Raw genomic sequence first — 24,606 nt, 5'->3', positions numbered from 1 at the left:
GAAGCACAAGATACAGACCTGATGAGGCAGGCCAACTGAAGCACACAATACAGACATGATGAGACAGGGCAGTTGAAGCACAAGATACAGGTATGATGAGACAGGCCAGCTGAAGCACAAGATACAGACATGATGAGACAGGCCAGCTGAAGCACAAGATACAGGCATGATGAGACAGCCAGATGAAGCACAAGATACAGACCTGATGAGACAGGCCAGCTGAAGCACAAAATACAGACATGATGAGACAGGCCAGCTGAAGCATAAGATACAGACATGATGAGACAGGCCAGATGAAGCACACGATACAGACATGAGACAGGCCAGCTGAAGCACAAGATACAGGCATGATGAGACAGGCCAGCTGAAGCATAAGATACAGACATGATGAGACAGGCCCAGGCCCTGGAGGAAATCTAACAGTAGTGGCAATTCAACAACATTAGGAGTTTACAAAGTGGAGTAGAGTTCAAACTTGTGGTCCAGAACTCAAATCCTTTTCACAATTTCTGTCACATTTTTAATATAACTTAATGTCCTTAGGAACTTGGTATTTAGACTCTCTCTCTCGCTCTCTCTCTCTCTCTCTCTCTCTCTCTCTCTCTCTCTCTCTCTCTCTCTCTCTCTCTCAGTCTTTCTCTCTCTCTCTCTCTCTCTCTTTCTCTCTCCCTCTCTCTCTCTCTCTCTCTCTCTCTCCCCCTCTCTCTTCCTGTATGCAGTGTTTCTCAATGTGTCCTGGGACTTTGACTCCAAGTACCGTGATGCAATATTCCTATATACATTCAGTGCCCAGTCATCTCTGCAGGCCTTAGCTTAACGTCCTAGCATGCACTGTTCTTTGTGCACTACATTTCCCAGTATCTCTAGGTACTTTCCTTAAGTCTGCAGCATGTAATATGTATGTGCACGGTCAGTATCTAATTGTGTCTGTTAGCTTTGACATCAAGCCCCAGCATTCAATATAATATGTAGTTGTTCTCTCGGGACTCAGTTTCTGAAAGGCTCAAGGGATATGATTTCAAGTTCCAGGATGCAGCGTTGCTTCTTACATAATTTTTCCAATGGCTTTAAGAACTTGTCCTTCAAGTTCCAGCAGGCAGCAGTTGACTTTATTGTCAATAGATGCCAGCGAGCAGCCTACCTCATTAATGTCAGAGTCTTTCATGACTTTGGGAACTCTGTCCCCAGTTCCTTCAGAAACCCTCTCCCCAGGTCCAAGCGAGTAGCCTTTCTCAAAAACAGAGTCGCTCATGATCTTGGGAACTCTGTCCCCAGTTCCTTCAGAAACTCTATGCCCAGGTCTCAGGCAGTAACCTTTCTCATTAATATCAGAGTCTCTCATGACTTCGAGAACTCTCTTGCCAGGTCCCAGCGAGTAGCCTTTATCATTAATATCAGAGTCTCTCGTGACTTTGGAAACTTTCTCCCCAGGTCCCAGCGAGCAGCCATCCTCATTAATATCAGAGTCTGATAGTCTAATGGAGGAACACTACCAATTGCGAGCACAGCGGGCGATGTCCTAAAAGTGTAGCACAATGTGTTATTGTTCTTCACTTGTCATTGCTTGGCTGGTGTTTCCCTTAGGTCATTTTATGTACCCTGTTGCACAGGTTCTATTCCCTGAGTTAAGCTTGGTCCTTCCCATCCTGGAATGTATTTTCTCCAGAGAAGCAGAGGTCAGCTAATGGGCAAAACGGCCTGAACTCAGTAAGTCAGTCATCTAGGTTGCAACAATTTGTTACATGGAGACATTATTACAAGTGGAGTGCCTACTTATACTGACATACTTTCTATATTTAATTATAGGTGCAGGTTAACAACTTAATCTCCCAACTAGTCAGGCTGGCCACTGGTTTCCCCACTTTGGTTCTGGCTACTGCCAAGGTAGGATGTGCAGTAGTACACATAGTGACCTCCTAAATATTCCCAGACACATTTAATCGTCATATCTGAATCAACATGTCACACTTGCTTCCACCCCGTTTAATATACACATACACTTTTACTTTTCCACAGACACAGAATACACATTGTGGCATTTGAAAATGTGGTTACTTCCTGATGAAGGCTGCAAGGGATCAGAACATCAACCAGGTTTCTTGAGACGACCGAAACACACTGTGTCAACTTTCTATGAATTTACAACAACACTGCTAACAAAGGGCAGGCCATACATATATATAGAGAGAAAAAAAGCACAACAAAGGATTGAAAGAACTCTGTAATAAACCAGGGTTGTGGTTTCAAACACAGCATATAGATGTTGGATTTATGTGGCTGATAGGTCCCAAAACTGTAATCACTGGATTGTTTTGTGTCTGGAAATGAAATGAGTCATTAATATGGGTTACACAAATATGTCTAAATGTTTAAATGTGGTCTGAAAAATGTGGATATGTGAATGCTTTTAAATTACTTTGTTATGTGAATACAAATTATATTTTGGTCAAATAATTGGAAATGATTTAGTGCAAACAAACTGAAGAGGTAGTGTGTGACATAAAGGCCTTGATGTTTGCGTTGTGATATACGTGATTGTTTGCATGGAAGGTCAAGGCCAGCCAGGCACCCTTAACATAAACATACCTGGGTTGTCCAAACTATGCCCCTTCATCCCTATGTTGTCCCCCATTTTGGCACCATAACATGGATGTGCAGGGATTAGAAAGTTATTGCTTCTTCTCTATTAATTCAAGTCTGTCATTGTCTATGATAGTTGAAAGAGTGTTTTCCCAGATCTCTGCTGCTCACGATTTGGAGAAGGCAATGTGTTCTACAGTTGAGTGCACAATAGGTAGTTGTTACAGTTAATTGTCTACTTTCGGTTAAGCCCGAAAACAATCTTTTAGAGGAAGTGATAAGAACATTAGCTGTCTGCCAACTGGACACAAGTGAGAGAAGGTTGGAATGAGGAATTTTGGTTTCAATGTCAATATCTGGTTTCTCTCACACTTTGCTTTCTGTCACTCTATGAGAAGCGCCTAGATGGGTCTGTAATATTAATGCAACATAACAAAACTTCTACATCCAGCCTTGTTAAATGGTAATATTTACATATGAAGTATATGCAAGTGGTACAGGCAAATTTTATAAAAATGTTGAAGAAAAATAACTCAATGCCCTTCTCATGGTTAAAGCTCTGGTGTTAGCTGGAGGTAAAATGGAAATAAGGCAAGTACCTGCTGCAGCAGATGTACCTCTAATCCCATTGGCTGGAACGCCATTAAAATATGGCAAAATCACAAGTGAAATGTGTAAACTCTGCCTTGGCAGAAACACCTCAGGAGAGTAAAGAGAGTTGGAGAAGGTTCTTGGAATCTTTGGCTGTGCATTCTCATGGTGGAGTAATGGACAGGGGAGACCCTGAACATTCATGTGTGGGGAGCATTAGCATTCCTCTTAGCTGCACAATGCAAGCACGTTTTATAACAAATGAAGTGGTACCTACTGTTTACATCATTGCTTTTTGGGCAATTGTTCAAAATACCCAACACTCCAAGAGTAAAATGGAGCAATGGATTGGGCTTTCGAGCACAATATTACCTTTGTAGGTGTAGTTTAGGCTATGGGCCTTGCCAGCTTGCATATAAGGTAATTTGACATTTTTGTTAACTCCGTAGAGCTGGTTGGACTGTACTATACATGGGAACATGTTGAGAGGTATAGATATAGATGTTCTGCTGTTGTTTGAAGTACTGTTTCACAGTAAAAGTCCTACCTTGTATTTAAAATATAATTAATGTAAAGATTACTTATATGCATAACAGTTTTGCATTCTGTGACATACTTTGCTGTTGGTTCTCCTGGTAGTAGGCACGTGATAAACACCGAAGGGCGGCCATTTGCCTTCTTAACACTGAGCAGCTTCTGTAAAGATGGCTGAATGGATATCTTTATGGGTCACGGTTACAGCTGTGAAACAGTGTGTACCTTTGGCACACAGTTTTTGTTCTCGCCCTTCTATGGCTTTGGGTATCTTTTCACAGGTTTATGGATGCACTTGCACATCCAGATTTACTGTTTGCCATTTTAACTGCTCTATGATCTGTTTCATACTTGCACCTTTTGGACAACCACAGACCTCTGAAATGTGAGGCCGTTGGGAGGGGGCGGGGGCGAAATTAGTGTTGCTTCTGAACATCATTTTAATACACCTGTGGAAACTCTGTGCTTGACTTAAGCATAGGCATGCATTTAATATTGTAAAATGATGCAACATTTTTGCAGCAGTTTAAAAAATGCATGTCATGTATATTTGAATATAAAAGTGATTGCTTAACAAAGTGTATGTGTGTATCGATTAGAAAGAACTCCAAAGATAATGTGAAGTGGCACCAAGAAATCCAATGAGGTTTTGGCTGTTTTGCCTATTAAAGAGCATTTGGAGAAGATAAGAATGACCAAAGAGCTTTTTTATCTGTCATATATGTCTGTGAGAGTTGTATGACTGAATCACTAAATACTAAAGCACGCTGGGTTTGATACGTGCTTCCTTATTTATTTAAAACAAAATTCACCCTAACAATGATCCTTTTGCAAATATGAAGCATATGTACATGTTTGGCTATCAAAGATTTTAGCTGCCAGGGTAGATTGGGACAAACAAAATTGGCTTTATATTTTAAAACTGACAACCAGTAAATTTAAACTAAAGTGCAATAAAATGCTGCTCCTCTGGCAATCTGCTACCCTGGGCCTAGTTGGTCTTGTTGTAAATACGTCTATGTCCTTGTGGGTTCACAATCAATGAGACCCTCTACTTCCCTTCCTACATCTCTGTGTTTGTAAAGACTCCTCCTTACAAACTGAGAGTATTTTATGTTTGTCCTTCTTTAATACCCTTGCTATAATCATTAGGAGGGAGGAGTCATCGGCCAACAAACATTTTTGAAAAAGTCAACCTTTTCCACAGCACCATAGATTTTAAAGATAACAGACCCAATTCAAAATGGAGCATCTGTATCAGAGCACATTTCGGAAGGCCCAAGACCCTCTTCCAAAAACAACCTTCCAGATGATTCCAATTCATTAGCGAGCAGGACATGTAACTTCCGGCTGCGTATACTACAATTTAGCTTATAAAATTCACATAGTTAGAGTAGAGAGAATTGACCAATTTTTTTTTTTAAATCAGTAAACCCTGTGCCGCTAGTGCCTCAACCGTCAGGCGCAATAATTCTACATTTATTTTCTCACTCCTGTCATTATTGAGGTTAAAGCCGAGATATCAATATACGCCCACTCTTAATAGTACGGAGTCTGCCACCACCCAACTGAATCTAACTTCCTTTTGAGAGTGGCTATGTTTTAACACCATTATGTTTGATTTTGAGACATGAATTGCTATAGTATTGGCTATGGCATAAGTCTGCGGGGTGTTTAGTGACCTTAGGATTCCGACAGGTGTTTTATCAAGCAGGACAAGCTCATCCGCATACAATAACCAATCAATCCCCTGACCTGCTATTCTAGGGGTGGGAGGTAGCTCTAGCATTTGCCATGGATTCACCTAAGTCACAGACAAACAGCTTAAATAAAGCTTTAGTCCTCTGAATGTTACAATTTTGTTTCACAGTTTTCCTTGCTGGTTTAACCTGATATGGAGTGAGGTATTCGTATATAATTGAATAATCATGTCTAATAGGCCCATGGGACAACCCATTTCCTCATTTTGGACCATAGGCGGAAAATATTTATTCTGTCAAATGCAACTGTGAAATCAATGAAGGCCATGTATATGGGAACACTCTCTCTCGTGGATTGCTTCTTTAGATAGTTTAACAAGAACCCATAAAGGGCCATTCCCCCTCCTCTCACAAATCCATATTGAGTTCTGTCCAGATGTAGTTATCCACCTTCCCAGCTCAGCTAAAACCAGGGAAGCAAACAATGTATACACCACATCTAGCAGCGGCATAGGTCGGTATTTGGAAGGTAGTGATCGTAGGTCCTTTTTGAATATTGGATTATTGTGGTTCACCATGAAGATGGTATTACTTGAGCGTCAACAATAGATCTAAACATTTTTGCCAGTATCCTTTCCCAGAATACTGGGTATTTCTTTAGTATGGCATTCAATAAACCGTTCATTCCCAGGGCTCTCGACCCGTTGCTTTTAGATATAAAGATAGGATATCTTCCTCATCCACTGTTAAGGCCCATTTCTCTTTTTCAATGTTCTCCTCTAGTTTATCAGTCACTGACAAGGGTTTAAAGATGTTAGTGAAGTGGCTAGTCCAGATTTCTTCTGCCATGGGGTTTACTTGCCAGCTAACTGGGAAGTGTTGCAGGATTTCAGTCATTTTCAGAGCTCTGCCGAAGTTCTTAGATACCAAGGTTCTTGGCATTACGTTGTTGTCTTTCTGGATTAAATTAGCTCTATATCCTCTGACCCAAATTCCTAAAATTGAGCCTCTGATTTTTCCCCTCAATTCTTACGATTTCTGAGTTCTTTTCCCACAATTGTCGCAGTCAGCTCTCAAATCTCTTTTTTTCTGTCCATGGGGGTCAAAAGTGTGGTCGTGTTTATATTTTGGTTTGCCACCATTACCCCCCTTTTTGGACAAACAAGTTTAAAACCATTATACAACTGTCCGCCCGTACCGTCCCCCTACCTTTGGTTTGAATTTTTGGAATTGCCATCTTCTGGCTTAGTTTATTTACTCGTACTTCTGTCCAGATTATTCTATTCCTACCATCACTGATCTCAATTTTCGGATTGTACCTTTTTATGGGACGTTGAATGCCTGCATACTTTACACTAGTAATGGAATTGTTTGAGTGTGCTAATGTTTCATAATTTCAGTTGTCTTATCTTCACCCCTGGGTTCAGGCATTCAGATAAGCAACGGCCTTTTGTTCTCGGCGTGTGCTATATGTTTTGAACTACCACAAATTCAATGGGGAGGACTAATGGAAACATCTGAAGAACCTCAGGTATCCTCTTTAAATCCTGAATCCCTGGCTTTGGTTTTGTGTGCAGTACATACAGAATGTCACCTTATGTTCACTAATGTAATATATTTCAGTAATGTTTAATAATGTAAATTCATGTGACCATTTTCATTTATATTGCTACTTTTGATTTATAATGAAAACAGATGTACTTGCTGAAAGAGTCTGTGTTCATCATGGGGAAACTATGTGTTGTTGGGGTCAGGGGGATGGGGTGGGTTCACGAGAGAGGCAACAGTCAGGTCAGGTGGACGGGATGTCAATGAGAGAAAGGGGGGCAGGATGATTGGTTGTCGATTCACACAGGGCCGTGGCGCAAAGTAGTCTTGATTGCCCCTGATAGCCAGAAACCAGTATATACAGCGGCCATCAGCATATTCAAAACAACAATGCTAGAGTGGATTGAAACCCAGGACACAGTAGTTTAGGGGACACCCAGGAGATGAGATATTTGCTCAGTTGAGGAGGGGATCCTGCCAGTTTTGAAACCTGGTCTCTAATCTTGCAGGTGCGCAAGGTAGGCGCTAAACCCTGTATTCACCACTTATCACAAAACAATGGAGGACTGATCACCTATGTACTTGAAAAGACTCCTATGCCACAAACTCCTCCTCATGAAGTGCAGGTGCTTCAACCCCCTTTGAGTAACAAGGTGGCACCTGGTGTGAACTGATGAACAGCATCACAGAGGCTTTTTATGGGACGTTTCTGGGATAATAGTGGAGAGATGTGTAAGGGGGGTGGCAGATCAAGCCAGTAAAAAAGTGTCATGTAGAAACATCACTCTCAAGTATAGTATACATACACCTGGGCCTCCTGATAGAAATAGTACTTTTTTATCCATGGGCCTCATTACTAGTTTGGAGGTAGCCATGCCTCCAAACTCTGGTCCGGGTCTGGGTTCCCTGAATGGGGAAATACCGGGACATTCCGACCTTGGAGGGAGCTAACAACGGGCCGTAAAACCAGACGTCGGTAACGGGTCCCGCAAGGGAACCTCGTAATAGGGCGGAATGTGTTTAACTGCACCGGCACCATTACCGGCGCTGTTAAACCCAGTCCGCCAGCCTCGTAATGAGGCCCTATACCTTTTGAGATTGCGCCCATAATGGCAAGGACTGACTACTATTTTACGCATCTGAACCAGTCTAGAAATAGTATGTGTGCTGTTTCTTTTGTAGGTTAGTTCAGGAGCTCAGATCCCACTGCAAGTTCGGGTGGGATTCATGAGGACACAATGGCCAAGACGCATTCACGGGTCACTGGAACCTTTCAGGCGGTGCCCTGTCCATACTCTGGGGCAGCAAATGAATGAGCAAGCGATGTCCATAGCCTCTCACTTGGAAATAAAAACCAATACAATACTCCCTTTCTGTCTGCAGTGATATCACAAATATGTTGCTCCATCAGCGGTACTAGACACTCTCCTTCATTCCCCAGTGACACCACAGCCTCCCCTCTGTCCCTACGGTGACGTCATTTCCCTCCATCTGCTCCTGCTGTGGCATTAACGCACCTCTAGACCCCCTGCAAAGAGCATCAGCTTTCTGCCCCAGTTTGGGGTATTTGCACTCACCGCCTCCATGTAGATGATAACCTTGTCTTGATTTTTCTCTATTTTCTTGACCAAGGGATGCTTTTCTACCTGATCATGGGAGAGAGAGAGACACATGGGACAAAGTGAACGAGAGTGAGAAGCAAGGCAAGGCACAAAAGAGAGGGATAAGGGAAGAGAAGGGTAGAGCTGCAGAGAAAACGACAGGACATAAGAACATGAGGAGGAAAAAGTGAGATGAGAGAGATACAAATAAATGGGACAAAGACAAAGGAGGAGAGCCAGAGGATATGAAGACATGCATGCTGAAAAAACAATTGGCACAAAACTAGAAATGCATAATTAGAAAGAAAGCATAAAAACTGAAAAAGAAAGAAAGACAATGGGCAGAAGACACGAAACAAGGAAAACAAAGAAGGAAAGAAAGCAAGAAAAAAAGAAAGACAGCAAACACAGACACAAAAGCAGGAAGAAAGAAAGCTGAAGACTGGGACGAAATTTAAAGACTTATAAAATAAAAGACGGATAAAGAGAATTGAAGAATCAACAACAGACAAAGGAATTAAGAAAATAACGGGTAGAGCCAAATAATGTTTAATTCAAGAGTAATCAGTAAAGGAAAATTGTCAGGAGACTCTTCTTTAGGTTGAGACCCATTTGCTTTGCCATACGAGAATTGACTGAATCCATTTAATACAAATATGTGCATCTTGGAGACCAGGGGTACCAAGCAGCTGAAACTATTTGCTTCTGGTGCCACCATGCTGTCTCAACACACATTTATCACCTGGTCTGACTCTATAATCCCAGACTTTCTCCGTCAGCACTTCAACCATTGGGTATTATTCTACAATCATGGAGACAAATCCTTGGTCACATTCTATAATCAAAGCCTCTCATCCAGGTCAACTCTGGCGGCTGTATTGACAGTGAAGTGTTCCTTACTCGCCTACTTAAGTGCCACAGAAACGAATGAGCATGACTTGCAAAATGTTTATTCCATTGACACTTGGCGCCCCCTTCTCTCTGCTACTGAATTACTGCTACTCTGTTGACAACTCCTGGCCTACATAGCTGCCGTTCATAGACCCGCTATGTTCATTCCTCCTGCTCCGCTCCAATGGCCACTCCTGACATAGGCACACACTGCTTTCTGTTCTTCTCTGCCACTCCGCTCCTTCTGGTGGCCACTCCTGGCATATGCAGCTGCCAGTTTCTTATTCTTTGGCCTCACTCAAGCCTTCTATTTGATGGCGGCCACTTCTGGAATATCTGGTCTGTGCTCTTGGTCTCTCTGGTGTCTACCTGCCCATGAATGGGCCCTCTCCCCAACTGCTGCCCCTGACATATCTGGATTGCCTTCTAAGGCCCTTTGTGATCTATGCTGGAACGCACGGTATGCTTCACCTCTGAAGTCTACGTAGATGAGGTACCTCAGTGAGTGTGAGTGATTGTACACAAGACCAGGCACGCACCGTAGGTGTGGCTCCCGTCTCACTTCTCTCTTTGTACTCGACTGCTATCCACTGTATCTGAACCCTCAGCAGTTTCCCTCATCTTTAGGGCACGCCTCAACCTTGTCCTATTCTCTGCCTTTTACCTCCCTATATCCAAAAGACAAGCATCCCCCACGAGGAGATTTCAGAATCAATTCCTGTGTAAAGTCTAGGAAGTCCATTCCTTACGGTATGATGCCTGCCTCTGGCCAGTGTAGCAATTTCTATAGGACTTGCATTCTAAATGCAAATCATCAAATGTGATTCATTTCAGGATTCAACATCCCAATTTATATTCAACAAACTATATATGTCAATATGGTACAAAGAATTATAGTAACTAACGCATTTTCTTAGAAACAAAACATACAAACTGTACTAAGATTAAAACCCTAAGCTTTCTTTGTTTCTGAAATATATGTTGATGAGTTACTGTGGACTAGCATTATCCATTTGCTAAGTAATCTCCCAACACGTTACACATCTTCTAAATTATCCTTCTTCAGGCTATAGACAAGGATGACCTAGAGTATATAAATATAAATTTACTGTCCATCTTAATTGAAGCATATCATGAAAATCAATACATTTGTATCAAATTAATATACATTTCAACCTTAGTGGAAATAACTTGCACAAAACCGTCAATGCATCTTGATAGCATAAAACACAACCAGGCCACTGCTCTTTAGTAATATGATCAAACTGCAAGATATCTAAATCACTGTCTGATTCTGTACACACATTTCCTATCAGTTGGTCGAAGTGTGCAATTACAATACTCAGAGATAAACAGACTTAGGTTGTGGTGGGAGAAATATTATGAATTCAACATGCAGGATTATTGGAGGTGCGAGAAAGACCCTGTACACCTCATGGCTCAGGCGTGCACTGCACAAACTTACCTCTATTAAAGAGTCTTCATCTGGGCGGAAGCCAGACAGCATTTCCACCTCGATCAGAGCCATGTTCGTAGTCACACGAGACCCTGTGTAGCTGAAAGAGCAGGTATGCACATGTTGAAGGCACATATTTTCAAATACTCTGTTGTCGAAGAGTGTGTAAGGAAACAATGGGGATATCACATTGAGGGATGGGTGGTCAATAAGGGGAGGCTGATAGGGGAATCTCCACCATAGTAGAGACATTGACAGATGTGGCATCCAAGTCTTAGAGCACAGAAGAGGGAGTGGTAAAATAGGGAGGGGTAGAAGAGGGAGGGCGGTTCTTTTACTGCTCCCAGGACAGACACAGGTGAATGAAAAGGAGCAGCGGGACCAGGAGTCCTCCCAGCACTGTGGAAAGTGTGGTAGAAGAGGAAAGGTTCAACGGTGGAGTCCCTGTGCAGCAAGGAGAGAGGGATAGAAGTGGGGTTAGAGGGATTTAGGAGGTTGCTCCAGTAGTCTCCCAACTGAGTCAGTGGTAGAAGTCATGTTTTATTTTCTTTCTTTTTTTGGGGGGTAGAAATCAAGTGTGTTACCAAAGCATCTAGCAAATATATTTTTGGCAGGTAGCACAATTCTCTAATTAAAAAAGAAATTATCTTTAATTAAGTTGAATGTCTCACTTTTTTGGGGGGCTGCGGGATACTTGGGTGTCCTGGGCAGCATGAGTAAACAATTTCAAAATATGCCCCTGTAAGTGTGCAGAAAGAGAGAGAGAGGCAAGACACAGGTGGCATATTTGTTTGGGCTAAAGTCTTTTATTCGGACAACAATAAAAGAAAAAGGGGCTGGGGAAGGTCCTGACTGTCCCTAACCACTAAGAGGGTTTGCCTTACCTCAAAACTAAAACTAAGGATGGTCAAAAATCCAACATGCAAATCCACCATCTCATCTAACCTATCTCTGTCCCTTACACTTAAAAGAACATAACACATGGGCATAGGATTCTGTCTTCTTTAGCCGACAGTTCCAATGTTAAACAAACAGAAAGTTCCAAACAGTGTTCCAATAAAAGTTCCAAAAAGGGCAAGTTCTTCCTGGGTCCTCCTCACAGACAGAAAAGGTTTCAGAATATCAAGAAAGAAAGCTCCCGAAATCTGTTACAGTTCAACTGGTTTGTATATTCCTAGGGGGTCTTCCCTCCCCTAGAGTGTTTAGACATTCAAAGGAATGCTTGGCACAGTTCTACAAATTTGTAGGCGTCTAGCGTTTTCCCTTCCCCTAGATTGCTTAGCTGCAGTTCCAAAGAAAACTAGGCAAAACAAAGGGTTTTACCTTGTGGCCACCAAGGGTGGTCCCTTGCCCTTGGTTTATTTCAGCAGCACCTCCACAAGGGGTTGCATTCCTACTTGATTGTTCACACACACACTGGGGTCTCCCTTGCCCTAGTGTGTTCCTTCGCACCAGTCTCACACTTTGTATCACCCATCTCACTCTCTACTGGGGTTTCTTGTTCTGGGTTTCTTCTTCTCACTTTGTTCAATTCTGGTTGTTCAGGCTTTCCTGGGAAAGTTGTGGGTCCCAGGCCCTTGGTTTCATCTGTCCTGGTCTTCTGGTAGGTGGTGCCCTTACGCACTGATTTCCTCGGACCCCGACTTCCCTAGGGTAATGGTGGGTCCTAGACCCTTGTTGGCGGTACTCCACCCGGTTTCCCTTGCTCACAGGATTTTCCCTGGGTATTGGTGGAGCCCAGACCCTTGATGGCAGTGCTCTGTCCGACATCTCTTTTTCCTAGGCTTCTGCTGGGTAATGGTGGGTTGCAGATCCTTGTTGGTGGCACTCTGCCCTGCTTCTCTTCCTTCCAGACTTCCCCTGGGTAATGGTGGGTCACAGACCCTTGGTGCTGGTGCTCCACTTGGCCTCTCTTCTTGTTGCAGCAGCCTCGGGCTTGGCGGATGGATCCTTCTGCCTCCACGGTGGGAAGTAGCCATATTCCATGCGGTCATGCCGGTCTCTGTCCTGTGGGTGTCCTACTGACTACAGGACCCTAAGACACCACACCACCACTCATCGCAGGATTTACTATAAAATATTTGTAACTCACCCCATAAGGCCCGGGGGCTTAAGGGCACAGACAACATATAACACTGAATACAGTCAGGCATGCCTAGTTCTCAAACATATCGCACTTAGCATGCGGGCAGCAATCATACTACAGTCCAACTGAATATTACCAAAATGTCACCCCAAAAATTGCAAACCTTTCATTACTGCACCTTTGTGTGGTAATGAAATGTTGACCCCCACTAAACCGATTAATGGGAGCAGTGGTTGCGGGGGTGTCGCCCGGTTTCCTTTGTCGATGTACTGGGGTTTGGGGGTTGCGGGGGTGTCCCCCGCTTCCATTAGGTGGAAGCGGGGGACAATAAAGAAAAGAAAGTACAAAAGAAAAAGGACCCTGCAGCGCCAGTTCAGACCCACGTTAGTGGGCAAGAACTGACACTGCAGGGTCTGAGGAGAGACATCGGCACACCGGGGGGGGGCTGTTGTGGGGGTGCAGGGCACAGTGATCCATGTGATCACAGTGCTGAGCCATAATGGGAGTCAGCAATTTAACTGTCGACATTATGGGCGGCGCAGTGATCACATAGATTCCAGTTCAACCAATTATGATAGCATTATCTAAACAGCAATGTTTCAAATCTTTTCCTAAACACTGCTTAGCTCCTTGAAATCAAGCGGAATAGAATCCCAGACTCTCAGCGCTGCCATGAAGAAAGCACATTTCATCACATGGGTGAGCCTGCATTTTGAGTTGGCTGGCTTTGTTTGATCTTAACGTCCTAATACTAGATTTACACACACCAAAGCCTCAGATACAAAGGGATAGACCCATTGAGACATTTATGGTTAATCGCCAGCAGACGCAAGTTGATACTTGCCTCTACGGGCAGCCAGTGTAAATGACGCCTGGCATCTGATATATGATCCCTTCTCTGCAAATCAGTGATCACTCTCACCACCATATTCTGAATAATTTGCGGTCGAGTACACTCTTTTTTGACTATGCCCACAAACAATCTACAACAATAGTCAATTTTTGACTTATTATGGCTCTTACCACAGATTCACAATTGACCTTTCAGATAAATGGACAAAGCTGCACCTGCAGCTTAATGCAGTATGCAGTAGAGGGGACCAGGCTACTCACCTGCGCCCTTATATTCAGTTTCTGGTCCAAGTACACCCCCATTGTTTTTACTTTTTCTTTTGTCGAAATACTGCATCCTGCCACCTGGAAAGAGGTGTAGTCCGTACCCAATGTGCAAATATTCTCCTCAGTGCCAACCACCATAAACTCTGTTTTTTCCTTATTTAATGCTGAGGCATTGTTGATCATCCATGCCTGGATATGTCCATGTATTGTATTAATGGTTTCCTTATCATCTTTATGCTTACCAGTGAAGTGGATGACACATTGCGTGTCACCTGCATAATTGGTAAAAGCAACATTATTTTCCATCAGAAGGCTCAAAAGTGGCACGGTAAAGATATAAAAAAGCGAGGGAGCAAGACAAGCCCCCTGAAGCACACCATATGTCAGAAGAACAGGTTGCGCCTCAGCAGCTTTACTGCAGACTCTTCACCATCTGTTACTCAGAAAAGTTAACCCATTGCACCACACTCTCTGAAAAGCTCACCACCTCCCTCAGCCTGATGGCCAATATTGCGTGGTCCACCAGGTCGAAGGCAGCGGAAAGGTCCAAAAACATAAGTAGTGCAGCTTGGTCCTTATCCATGATTTGTAACAATCTGGATTTCAAATCTAATAGGGCCGTTTCTGTGCCATGGTTCTCCCTAAAGCCTGAATGCCACCTATTCAAAATCCCATTTGTCTTTAGATATATCTCTATTTGTGTGTATGCTACACAATCTAGAATCTTCCTAGGATCTTCATCAGAAAGAGCACGTTAGTGATAGCCCTGTGATTGGTAGGTATATCCGGACGCAAGCCAGGCTTTCTTAATAGGGGTGTGATCCAGGAATTCTTAATACAAGCAGGAACATAGCTTTCTCTGAATGAGCCATTGATAAATGTGCACAACATGCCAATCAGCAAGGGAGAGCATGCTTTTATGACTATTGCATGGCACACATCCCTTTTGCACATTGTTGGTTTTATGTTGCTAATAAGCATTGTAAGATCCAATTCTGAAATAGGTTTGAAATCAAACCTTGCGGTATCAGATGTGTGTATGTTGCAGGGGCTATGCTGTCTGCTATGGGGCCGACAGACTTTTTGTTTAATTCGATATTGGGTTTTCCGCACATTGCTTCCTGTATCGAGGTACACCAAGCAACATCCTTATTCATGTTTGAATTTATTGGTCCTGGATTTTCGAGTTTCTTCAGAATCTTTAAAAGTTCCTTGGACTCAGACTGGGCTTTATCTATCCTAGAGTCAAAGGTGTTTTGTTTGCCAGTATCGCTGTTTCTTTAAACTTTTCTGCTTCTGCTAAGTAAGCCTCCTTGTGACACTCGTCATACGTGGATTTCCATAGGTAGAGACACTTGACTTTAGCGGTCTTGAGGATTTGCAGGTCTGGGGTAAACCAAGCATTCCCATGTCTTTCTACCACCCGCTTACTTCTCAGCGGTGCAAGAGTATTAGTGATTTTAGTGCTGATAGGCACAAACAATGTCACCTACCCGATCAAGTTCTTTCTCCTTCTCTACTAATGGTCTCAACCAAGGTTCCATTGCCTCAGGAGTACGTTTTTTTAGGTTCCTAAATATTATTGTAACTTTTTTCAGAAACCATCCTTTTAAGGGCACATCACACAGTATAGTGAAGTGTATAAAACAATTATCAGGCCAAGGACATGGGTAAGTCATAGGATCTGTAATAGCAGTGTTGTATGTGGCAACCCAATCTAGGGTATTCCCTTTAATGTGGGTGGATCTTTTAATGTGTTGAGCAAAACCAAGATCCCCCGGAGCATCCTCCAGGCATTTGGCATAAGGGTCTGACTTATTTCACAAGAAAAGTTTATAATCCTCCCAGACCATAGCCTTAGTGTTCAAGGTGGGAAGTAGCATGGGGCACAGATGTGTAGAGATGTCTGTCATGGTGAATGGAGGTCGGTAAACCAGGAACATGTTATAAGTGTTTTCAGTATTGGTCTTAATGTTAATCTGCAGTACCTCACTCTCATTAACATCAGATATCTCAGTCCTCCAAACCTCCAGTGTGCTTTTAAAAATAAAGAAAATTAAAGGCAATTCCACCCCATCTTCCATCCTGTCTATTCTGCTGCAGAATGCCATAGCCGGAAGGAATAGCCATAGTCAGCGTTGGTCCTGCTGCGGCATCACACCATGTCTCAGTAAAAGCACATACAACGATATATTGATCAACAATATAAGTGGTAACATCTAGGGCATGTTTCAAGAGTGGCCTGGTATTCAATAAAAGTACTTTCAATTGAGTACTAATATTAGTTTTCACATATATGTATTTGTTGTATAGTAGCCCATACTTGTGCTTCTCCTTCACAGTGAGCTACTCTGGTCAGCAGCTTCTTGACAATTCCTTCTGCTGTGGCTCCAGCTTGTACTCTGGGCTGGGTGGTTGTTCAATCTTTCCTGGAGCTTCATGGAACACAATTGGTAATACTGCTCCTGCACCTCTTCTCAAACACGACAGCTTCCTTTCTCTGCGTTCCTTGTGGGAAGAATTGACCCTTACTGGGTCTGCACAGTAGCAGCATACTCAGGGACCCAGCTTCCCTTCCTAGCTGGGTGATGGTGCCGTTTTTCCTGGAGCTCTCAGGTAGGTAAGGACCCAAGTTGGTCCTTCAAGGGTCCTCCTGCTTTCTGGTTCAGAGCATCCCCTCCAGCAGCAGCATCAGCAGCATGTCCCCCTGGCTCCAGACTCCTCCAGGGAGTGTCTGACAACATTTCCTGGTTCCCTTCTTGTTTTTCTACTGGGAGGGAACCAATAGGAATCTGGCAACCACTGGCTAGAATGCTTTGAGTAGTTCCTGAAGGTAATCTTCATTCCTCTGTATTTCTCCCTCATGCCAGTACTTACAAGATAATCTTTGTGAAGGAAGGTTGTCTTCTTCCTTGTGTCAGTACTTATTAGAGATGATCAAGGGGAAGTTTGGAGAAAGTGTATAGGAAGAGCAGAAGAAGGAGGATTCTTGATCATAAGTGAAGAGGGAGGTAAAACTGAATGGGGATGCCATGTCTCATCTGGCGAGTCTACCCCACTCCAATGAGGTTGAACCCGCAGGCCCTTTAAGCGAGGTAGCGCTATATGGGATGGATGGGGATGCAGATTTTACTCTTACACCAATACTAAGAGCGACTCAGGAAGTTGGCAGATCTTTAGATGTTTTATTAACAATGATCTAAAACAGGGAGTACAATGGACATCATCGGACATTCGCTAAAGTCTCTCAATGATTTACATGAAAGAACACAGTTATATAGTAAAAAGTCATCATCATTGACGTCATAGTACGTGTCAAAATAAGAAAACCTAAGTTAGATTGTGGTTGGTCTACGGGGAACATCTAGGTATACTTTCTATGCGGGATAGGATTGTGATTGGGTCTCTAAGGTTAGGTGGACACCTATGGCCACACCTAGTGCAAGTCATCTTCAGTGTCATAAAATACACAACGTGGCTTCTGGTCTCAAACTATAGGGCTCTTTGCTATGTGGCCCTCTATGATTGGTTGGCACGCTAGTACCCTTCTGGAATATTACACTCGCTAGCAGCACGCAAGCTGCTACCCAAGGTGCTGGTGGGTTGGACTTGACCATGCCTCCCCACCCAATCAGCCCATCATCCATCATCACTCCTGCTCTCTGCCATTCAAATTGTCTTTGAACTCAGCCTTGCAAAGAGTATCACTGTGTCACTGCACCTGAGAATAGAAGGGAGTATGAGCATAGCCTTATCTTCAAGTCTCGGTGCAGCTTGCCCAAAGTTTATTTTCGGTATAGGGACCATTATTGGCGTTGTGCATGTCGCAAGTTCTGGCTTCCAACATATAGGCAAAATAGGGGCGGGACTTCCGGTACAGGCACTTGGCTCCTCCTCTACAAGGTCATCTCCCCATATGTGATCCTCCCTCCCAGGGCGAGGATCAGGAAACGGCTGCTTCACCCTGGCCACATGAGGGGTTCTCTGGGAAAGTAATGATGACAACACCAGATTTGTCACACCACCTAGAAACAACTGGTGGGCTTTGGACAATATTGCAAGATGACCCACAGAAGAAAACTGCAGATTCTGCAGGATAGCAGACTGAAATGCTTTGGTCAATGTTTCCCTTAAAACCATGCATTATATTCATACCTTACATTATTTAAACATTCTTTGCTTGAATATTTGTTCTTGATGGGAGCCCTCAGGCTAGAAAGGTGTTTAGCTTTTGGTGGTGTGACAAAGTCAGAGTTATAACCCTGTCAAGGGGAGCTAGGGGGGTCAGCGGTCTCCAGAAAATCCCCCTGGCCAAAAATGATAACACTGATACCACTCATGTTATCTCAATGCCTCCCAATAACGTTGCTCGCCACAGTTCTCTCTTTTTTATTTATGAGCACAATCTCCCAGAAGGCACCAGCAAGCCATCGGGAAAACCAGGACCAGAATTAAACAACCAGATAACCCAGAGAGCAGCAATTCACGCAGACCATGAAACAACACCTTATAACAACAGTGGCCAGCATCCCAGAGAAGCAGCAAAACATACCATGTCAACAGAAAATCGAATTTACAACCACTCAGCAGGACAGAAAACCAGCAGAGACTGTTAGGAAACCCATGCTGGAAATGGGGGAGGAGGGGTTTGTAAAGCCTCTCAGCTGTGTAGCACTCCTCCTGGGGAAACAACAGGCAGCAATTGGTGCATATGGTCAGATGAGCGCTGCAGCCAATGGGGTGTGAGAAATATACTGAACTGCCAGCCCAGAAGTATAAGAACATGTAGCAGGAAAGGCAGGCTGTGGGTTGTATAGGTAAGGACGCATGAGGAGCTGCAGGGGGACTGAGAGACCAGGCGGAGGTTGGATGGCAGAGCAGAGTGTTGGAGAGTTGGTGGCAGAGTTTAGATAATGTGAGGTATCTGAGAGAGTGCACTATCAGTGGTGTATAGTGTAGTCTAAGTGTATTGTAGGAAATGGGGGAGGGTGCTGTGAGAAACCAGATGTTGTAGATGTCTCACCCACTAGGCCCCGGGATCTGTCATACAGATGACTGGGACACGGCCATTGCTTTTGGATCCAGTTCCTGGGGTGGACCAGTGTGTGAGGATCACTTGGATGAGGGGTGAGGTGCTTTAGAGATAGTGGGGGTCAGTGAGTGGCAGTAGAGAGAGTGGGAGTAGGGTGGGTTAGGGTAGAGAGAGTGGAGGGGGTGGGTGCATGGGAGTAGAGAGAGTGGCGGTGGTGGGTTCACAGGGGGTAGAGAGAGTGGAAGGGGTGGATGTGTAGTGTAGAGAGAGTGGATTAGTGTAAAGAGTGGAGAGGGTGGTGGGATTGTAATAGAGATAGCAGGTGGTGATAGAGTGATGAATTGTACCACTTCTTGATGTTGTTGTGGTTTTGATTTGAGGAGCCAGATCAACAACTGGCATAGGGTACCCTAAAAAAGACATCAACAAGGCCAGAACCAAGGCCATGCAAATGACTAGAACAATGACACTAACTCCAAAATCAAAACCACAACAACACCAAGAAGTGGTACAATTCATCACCACTTATTGTGAAAATAACAAAGAAATCAGAAGAGCACTAAAGAAAAACTGGCATCTCCTCATATTTCAGAAAATCTCAAAGATACTCCTACTCTCATCTTTGAAAAGGCCAAAACTCTAAAAATGTGTGTCAGCCCTTCTTTCTTACCAGAACAAGAACAAATTACCCAAGAAACATGGCTTAAACAACCAACTGGATTTAGAAAATGTGGCTTCTGCAACATGTGTAAACATGCTCACTCACCAACAACTGTATTTACAGATGCAAAAGGGATAAAAACTTTGATCAAACAGCAAATTAATTGCCGATCTAAATCTGTTGTATACGCAATTCAATGCACATGTCAATTGATATACATTGGTTCCACCATTCGTGAACTAAGAACTCGGATAAGAGAGCATCTTTCAGTAATCGGAAGTCAAGACAGCAATTTGTCATTATCACAACACTGGCAATCAAAGCATCAAATGGACAATAAATTGGACATTCAGTTTATTGGTCTACAAAAAATCAAGACTACCACAAGAGGAGGCAACCAGGAACTCTTTCTCAGAAGAGCCGAAGCAAGACTGATTTGGCATCATCGAGCAGTGGAGTGGGGTCTAAACTCCGACAATGAAATGATACATTTTCTATAAAATTATGCAACTTGTTATATTTGTTATATGCATTACTTTATAATTACTTCTGACATACTACGATATGTAATTTACTTTGTTGTGTTAATCATGTAACTTGATACGCCTTTGATTTCTCACTTATTTCTCTTGTTAAAACTGCCTTCCTTTCTCCCACATCCTTCAATTTAAATATTGAAGTCTGACTACATTTCCCATAATCCCCCCTTTTTTTTTCATGCAGAAAACTCCAACAACAGTTGCACATTACGTTTCCCATAATACCCTATTTCGTTTTGATCAGTCACGTATTCGCCCATGATTCTCCAATTCTAAACATTGAAGTCTGACTACATCTCCCATAATCCCCCTTTTCTCATGCGGGAAACACCACCAACAGTTGCACACTACGTTTCCCATAATACCCCATTTTCGTTTTGATCAGCCACGAATTCATCTCATCATGCTACATCCAATATATTGTACTTGCACCAAATTTGTGTTCTGTATGTATTTCTCTAACATCAACACAGGCACCTGCAGGACTATATTCATGCTTAATCCCACACCTTAAGTATATGTTTCCAAGTTCAAAATGCGGCAACCCCATCACAAAATGGGACATAAACCACTATGCGCAGCCCAAGTACGCTTCCCATTCCCAAAATATGGCCGCCGGTAATAGTAACAGACATAGGACTTTTCTGCCTTTTATTCATTACACCCAATGTGGTAAACACAGGACACTCGTACATACGGAGGACTTCTTTGTACCAGGTAGGACCCTTTCTTTTGTGCGGGCAAGCACAGGGGCTTCCTCTGAGACTTGATGCTTTCCTTAAACCTCACACGTGCGCTTTACCAAAACGCACGTGTTCCAGAACAATGTATTTTCGTTCGTTTTTTACATTTTCACGTTTAAAAAGGAAACTTTAATACTTTCCAGCCAACTAGCCAGTATTTCCTAACTATTAATGACTTAATCATGGGGTCTGGCCAGCATTTTGAAGCCGTTACAATTTGTCACCACGGGTTGCTTTTATGAACCATCAGTTAGCTATTATGTATATTGTTGAAACATAACATATGACTGACCCAGTTTTACTCTTACATATTGCGTGCCTGCGCACTACGTAGGGGGGGTTTTTCTACTTAAACTTAAACACTTGTTCAAATAAGTTGCCACTACATCCCTGGAATCCATTTCCAACAACTTGTTTATATGTTTTATACTTAGGAGGGATTCATCCCTGTGAACTTCAGCACCTTTATGCATTATGCAGTGACTTATGAGCTATCTATATAGGTAAGAAAAAGCGCCTGCACTGTCACTAAATAGCTGCCATGTGCATGTTTATCTACTCTTTCCCAACCTGTTCACTCCTCTCACATTTAGAGGTAGACCTATGTCCCCTTTGGGCACTATCTGATCTTAAACTCCCTCTTTTTTCGCTTTGAACTTTTCGCATAATGTACCATAAGACTCATCGCTTACCCTTATTTTCCTTCTGTTAATTTCTTCTTTTATTCGTTTTACAAATGGTGCAATAGGTGATTATACTCCTGTAAAGGCAGTGGGTCTCTTCAATAAATTCAGCAAAGTTTTACACTATGGCAATTTAGATATTTCTGTATGTAGTATTTTTCAGCCAGATGACTATACGTACATATGTATATATTTTTTCTTTTTAGTGTGTTTTCAAATTCCCTTATGGCATTTTCTTTTCATTTTCTTTTCATTTAATAAGCCTGGATTCGATAAAGGCAGCTCTGCCGAAACACGTGTCATCCACAAAGGCTCTAACATCACAAAAATAAAAGGAATTTATTAATCATCACTACTTGCCATTCCATTATTTTTCGGCGCACTATCAAGGGATGGCTCAACACAACCATTATATATTGTCACAAACGGAGTGGAGGGACTCTAGGTCTCCGTAGCGGCTAAACCTGGTGCGACGCAAGATCTTTAACATCACCTCAACTTTCATGGACAAACCCTTTTAATTTAACGGGGCGCGTAGGTACTGCAGCAGGTGTCATCACAAACAGTCCCTCACCAAGAATGCAATACTTGTTGAAAGTAGCCCAAATTAGCCCCAAAAACCCCAATCAGCTCATTGGGGGTGGGGGTGGGGTAGAGAGAGTGGGGTGGCTGCGTGGGGGAAGAGAGAGTGGTGGTGGGATGGATGGATGGAGGTTGTGACAAAGGGGTAGTGTGGGTGAGGGTAGAGAGAGGGGGTATGGTGAGTGGGGCAGGGATAGAGGGAGTAGGGCAGGTTGGGATAGAGAGAGGGGGTTAGGGTGAGTTGGCATAATGTAAGGAAGGTGGGAAAAGTGGGGGTAGATAGAGAGGGTGGTAGTGCAGGTGAGTAGGGGTGGGGGTATAGAGAGTGGGGGCAGGGTAGGTGGGTGGGGGTAGAGCGATAGGGCGGTAGGGAAGATGAGTCCAGTTAGAGAGCAGAGGTGTGGGGGTAGAGAGAGTGGGGGTGAGAGTAAAGAGTGGAAGTAGGGCAGATGGGTGGGGATAAAGAGTGTGGGCTAAGGATGGGTCGGTGGGGTAGAGAGTTGGGCTGGGAAGGAGGTAGGGAAAGAGGGGGTAGGACAGGTGGGGGTATGGTGGTTAGGTGTAGGGACAGAGGGGTTAGGGCAGGTGGGGTTCTCAAATAGGGGATAAGGTAAGAAGGAGGGTGGGTTATGTGGGGGGAGAGAGATGAGGTGGTGCAAGTGAATGGGGATAGAGAGGGGGGTAGAGAGAGTGGGGTAGGGCAGGTTGGTGGGGGTAGAGAGAGTGTGGATAGAGAGAGAGGGAGTGGGGCAGGTGGCTGGGGTAAAGATAGTGGGAGTAGTGTGGATGGGTGGGGTAGAGAGAGTGGGGGTAGGGAGGGGTGGGGTTGAGGGAGTAGGGACAGTGGGTAGGGATAGAGGAATTTGGGTCAGGTGGGTGGCAGTAGAGAGAGTGGGGGTAGGGTGGTGGTAGAGAAAGGGTAGGTAGAGTGGATGGGCATGCAGAGAGAGTGGGGGTAGATGGATGTTCTGGGGTATAGAGAGTGGAGGTAGGGTGAGGATGTGGGGGGTGGGTGGGGATGGAGAGAGTGGTGATAGGGTGGGTGGGGTGGAGAGAGTGGTGGTAGGGTGGGTGGGGTGGAGAGAGTGGGAGTAGGGTGGGTTTCGGTAGAGAGTGGAGGAGGTAGTGTGTGGGGTTAGAGTGAGTGGAGGGGGTGGATGGATAGTATAGAGAGAGTGGATTAGGGTAAAGAGAGTGGAGGGGATGGTGGGGTTGGGATAGAGAGCACAGGGTGGGGGAGTGAGGGTAGAATGTGGGGTCTGGGTAGAGAGAGTGAGTGTAGGGTCGGTGGTTCAGGGTATAGAGAGTGTTTATAAAATGGGTGGTGGTAGAGAGTGGGTGGCTGTGTATAGAGGTAGTGGGGTTGGGGGTAGAGAGAGTGGGGGCAGGGCAGGTGGGTGAGGGTAGAGAGAGAGGGGTTGGGGCAGATGGGTCCAGGTAGAGAGAGCAGAGGTGTGGGGGTAGAGTAAATGGGGGTGAGAGTAAAGAGTGGAAGTAGGGCAGATGGGTGGGGATAGAGAGTGTGGGCTATTAGAGAGTTGGGTTGGGTTGGGATGGATGTAGGGAAAGAGGGTGTAGGGTAGGTGGGGTTCACGAATGGGGGATAAGGTAAGAAGGAGGGTGGGTTATGTGGGGGTAGAGAGATGGAGGTGGTGCAAGTGAATGGGGTTAGAGAGGGGGTAGAGAGAGGGAGTGGGGCAGGTGGATGGGGGTAAAGAGAGTGGGAGTAGGGTGGATGTGTGGGGTAGAGAGAGTGGGGGAAGGGAGGGGTGGGGTTGAGGGAGTAGGGACAGTGGGTAGGGATAGAGAAATTGGGGGCTGGGTGGCTGGCAGTACAGAGAGCAGGGGTAGGGTGGTGGTAGAGAAAGTGTAGGTAGAGTGGATGGGCATGCAGAGAGAGTGGGGGTAGATGGATGTTCTGCGGTATAGAGAGTGGTGGTAGGGCGAGAGTGTGGGGGTGGGTGGGGATGGAGAGAGTGGTGGTAGGGTGGGTGGGGGTAGAGAGAGTGGCAGTAGGGTGGGTTACGGTAGAGAGTGGACGGGGGTGGGTGTGTGGGGGTAGAGTGAGTGGAGGGGGTGGATGGGTAGTATAGAGGGAGTGTATTAGGGTAAAGAGAGTTGAAGGGGTGGAAGGGTTGGGATAGAGAGCACAGGGTGAGGGAGTGAGGGTAGAATGTGTGGTCTGGGTAGAGAGAGTGAGTGTAGTGTGGGTGGTTTGGGGTAGAGAGAGTGTTTATAGGATGGGTGGTGGTGGAGAGTG

At 44.3% G+C, this 24,606-nt stretch overlaps 1 protein-coding gene across 4 annotated transcripts in view; it reads right to left on the bottom strand.

Moving 5' to 3' along the window:
- Positions 1–24,606, bottom strand: part of LOC138580215 (alpha-2-macroglobulin-like protein 1) — a 1,347,911-nt gene that overhangs the window by 6,876 nt on the left and 1,316,429 nt on the right. For all 4 annotated transcript variants that reach the window (XM_069650572.1, XM_069650575.1, XM_069650574.1 and 1 more), the window contains 2 exons: positions 10,911–11,001; positions 8,531–8,599 (listed from right to left, as the gene is read on the bottom strand). In XM_069650572.1, the coding sequence (XP_069506673.1) occupies positions 8,531–8,599; positions 10,911–11,001 (160 nt within the window). The remainder of the gene's footprint in view (positions 1–8,530; positions 8,600–10,910; positions 11,002–24,606) is intronic.

This window comes from Ambystoma mexicanum, chromosome 3p (assembly GCF_040938575.1).
Source record: "Ambystoma mexicanum isolate Mex_15411 chromosome 3p, UKY_AmexF1_1, whole genome shotgun sequence".
In the NCBI taxonomy this organism is placed as follows: domain Eukaryota; kingdom Metazoa; phylum Chordata; class Amphibia; order Caudata; family Ambystomatidae; genus Ambystoma; species Ambystoma mexicanum.
Note: the sequence above shows the minus strand (reverse complement) of the source record. Positions and strands in the feature narration are given on the sequence as shown.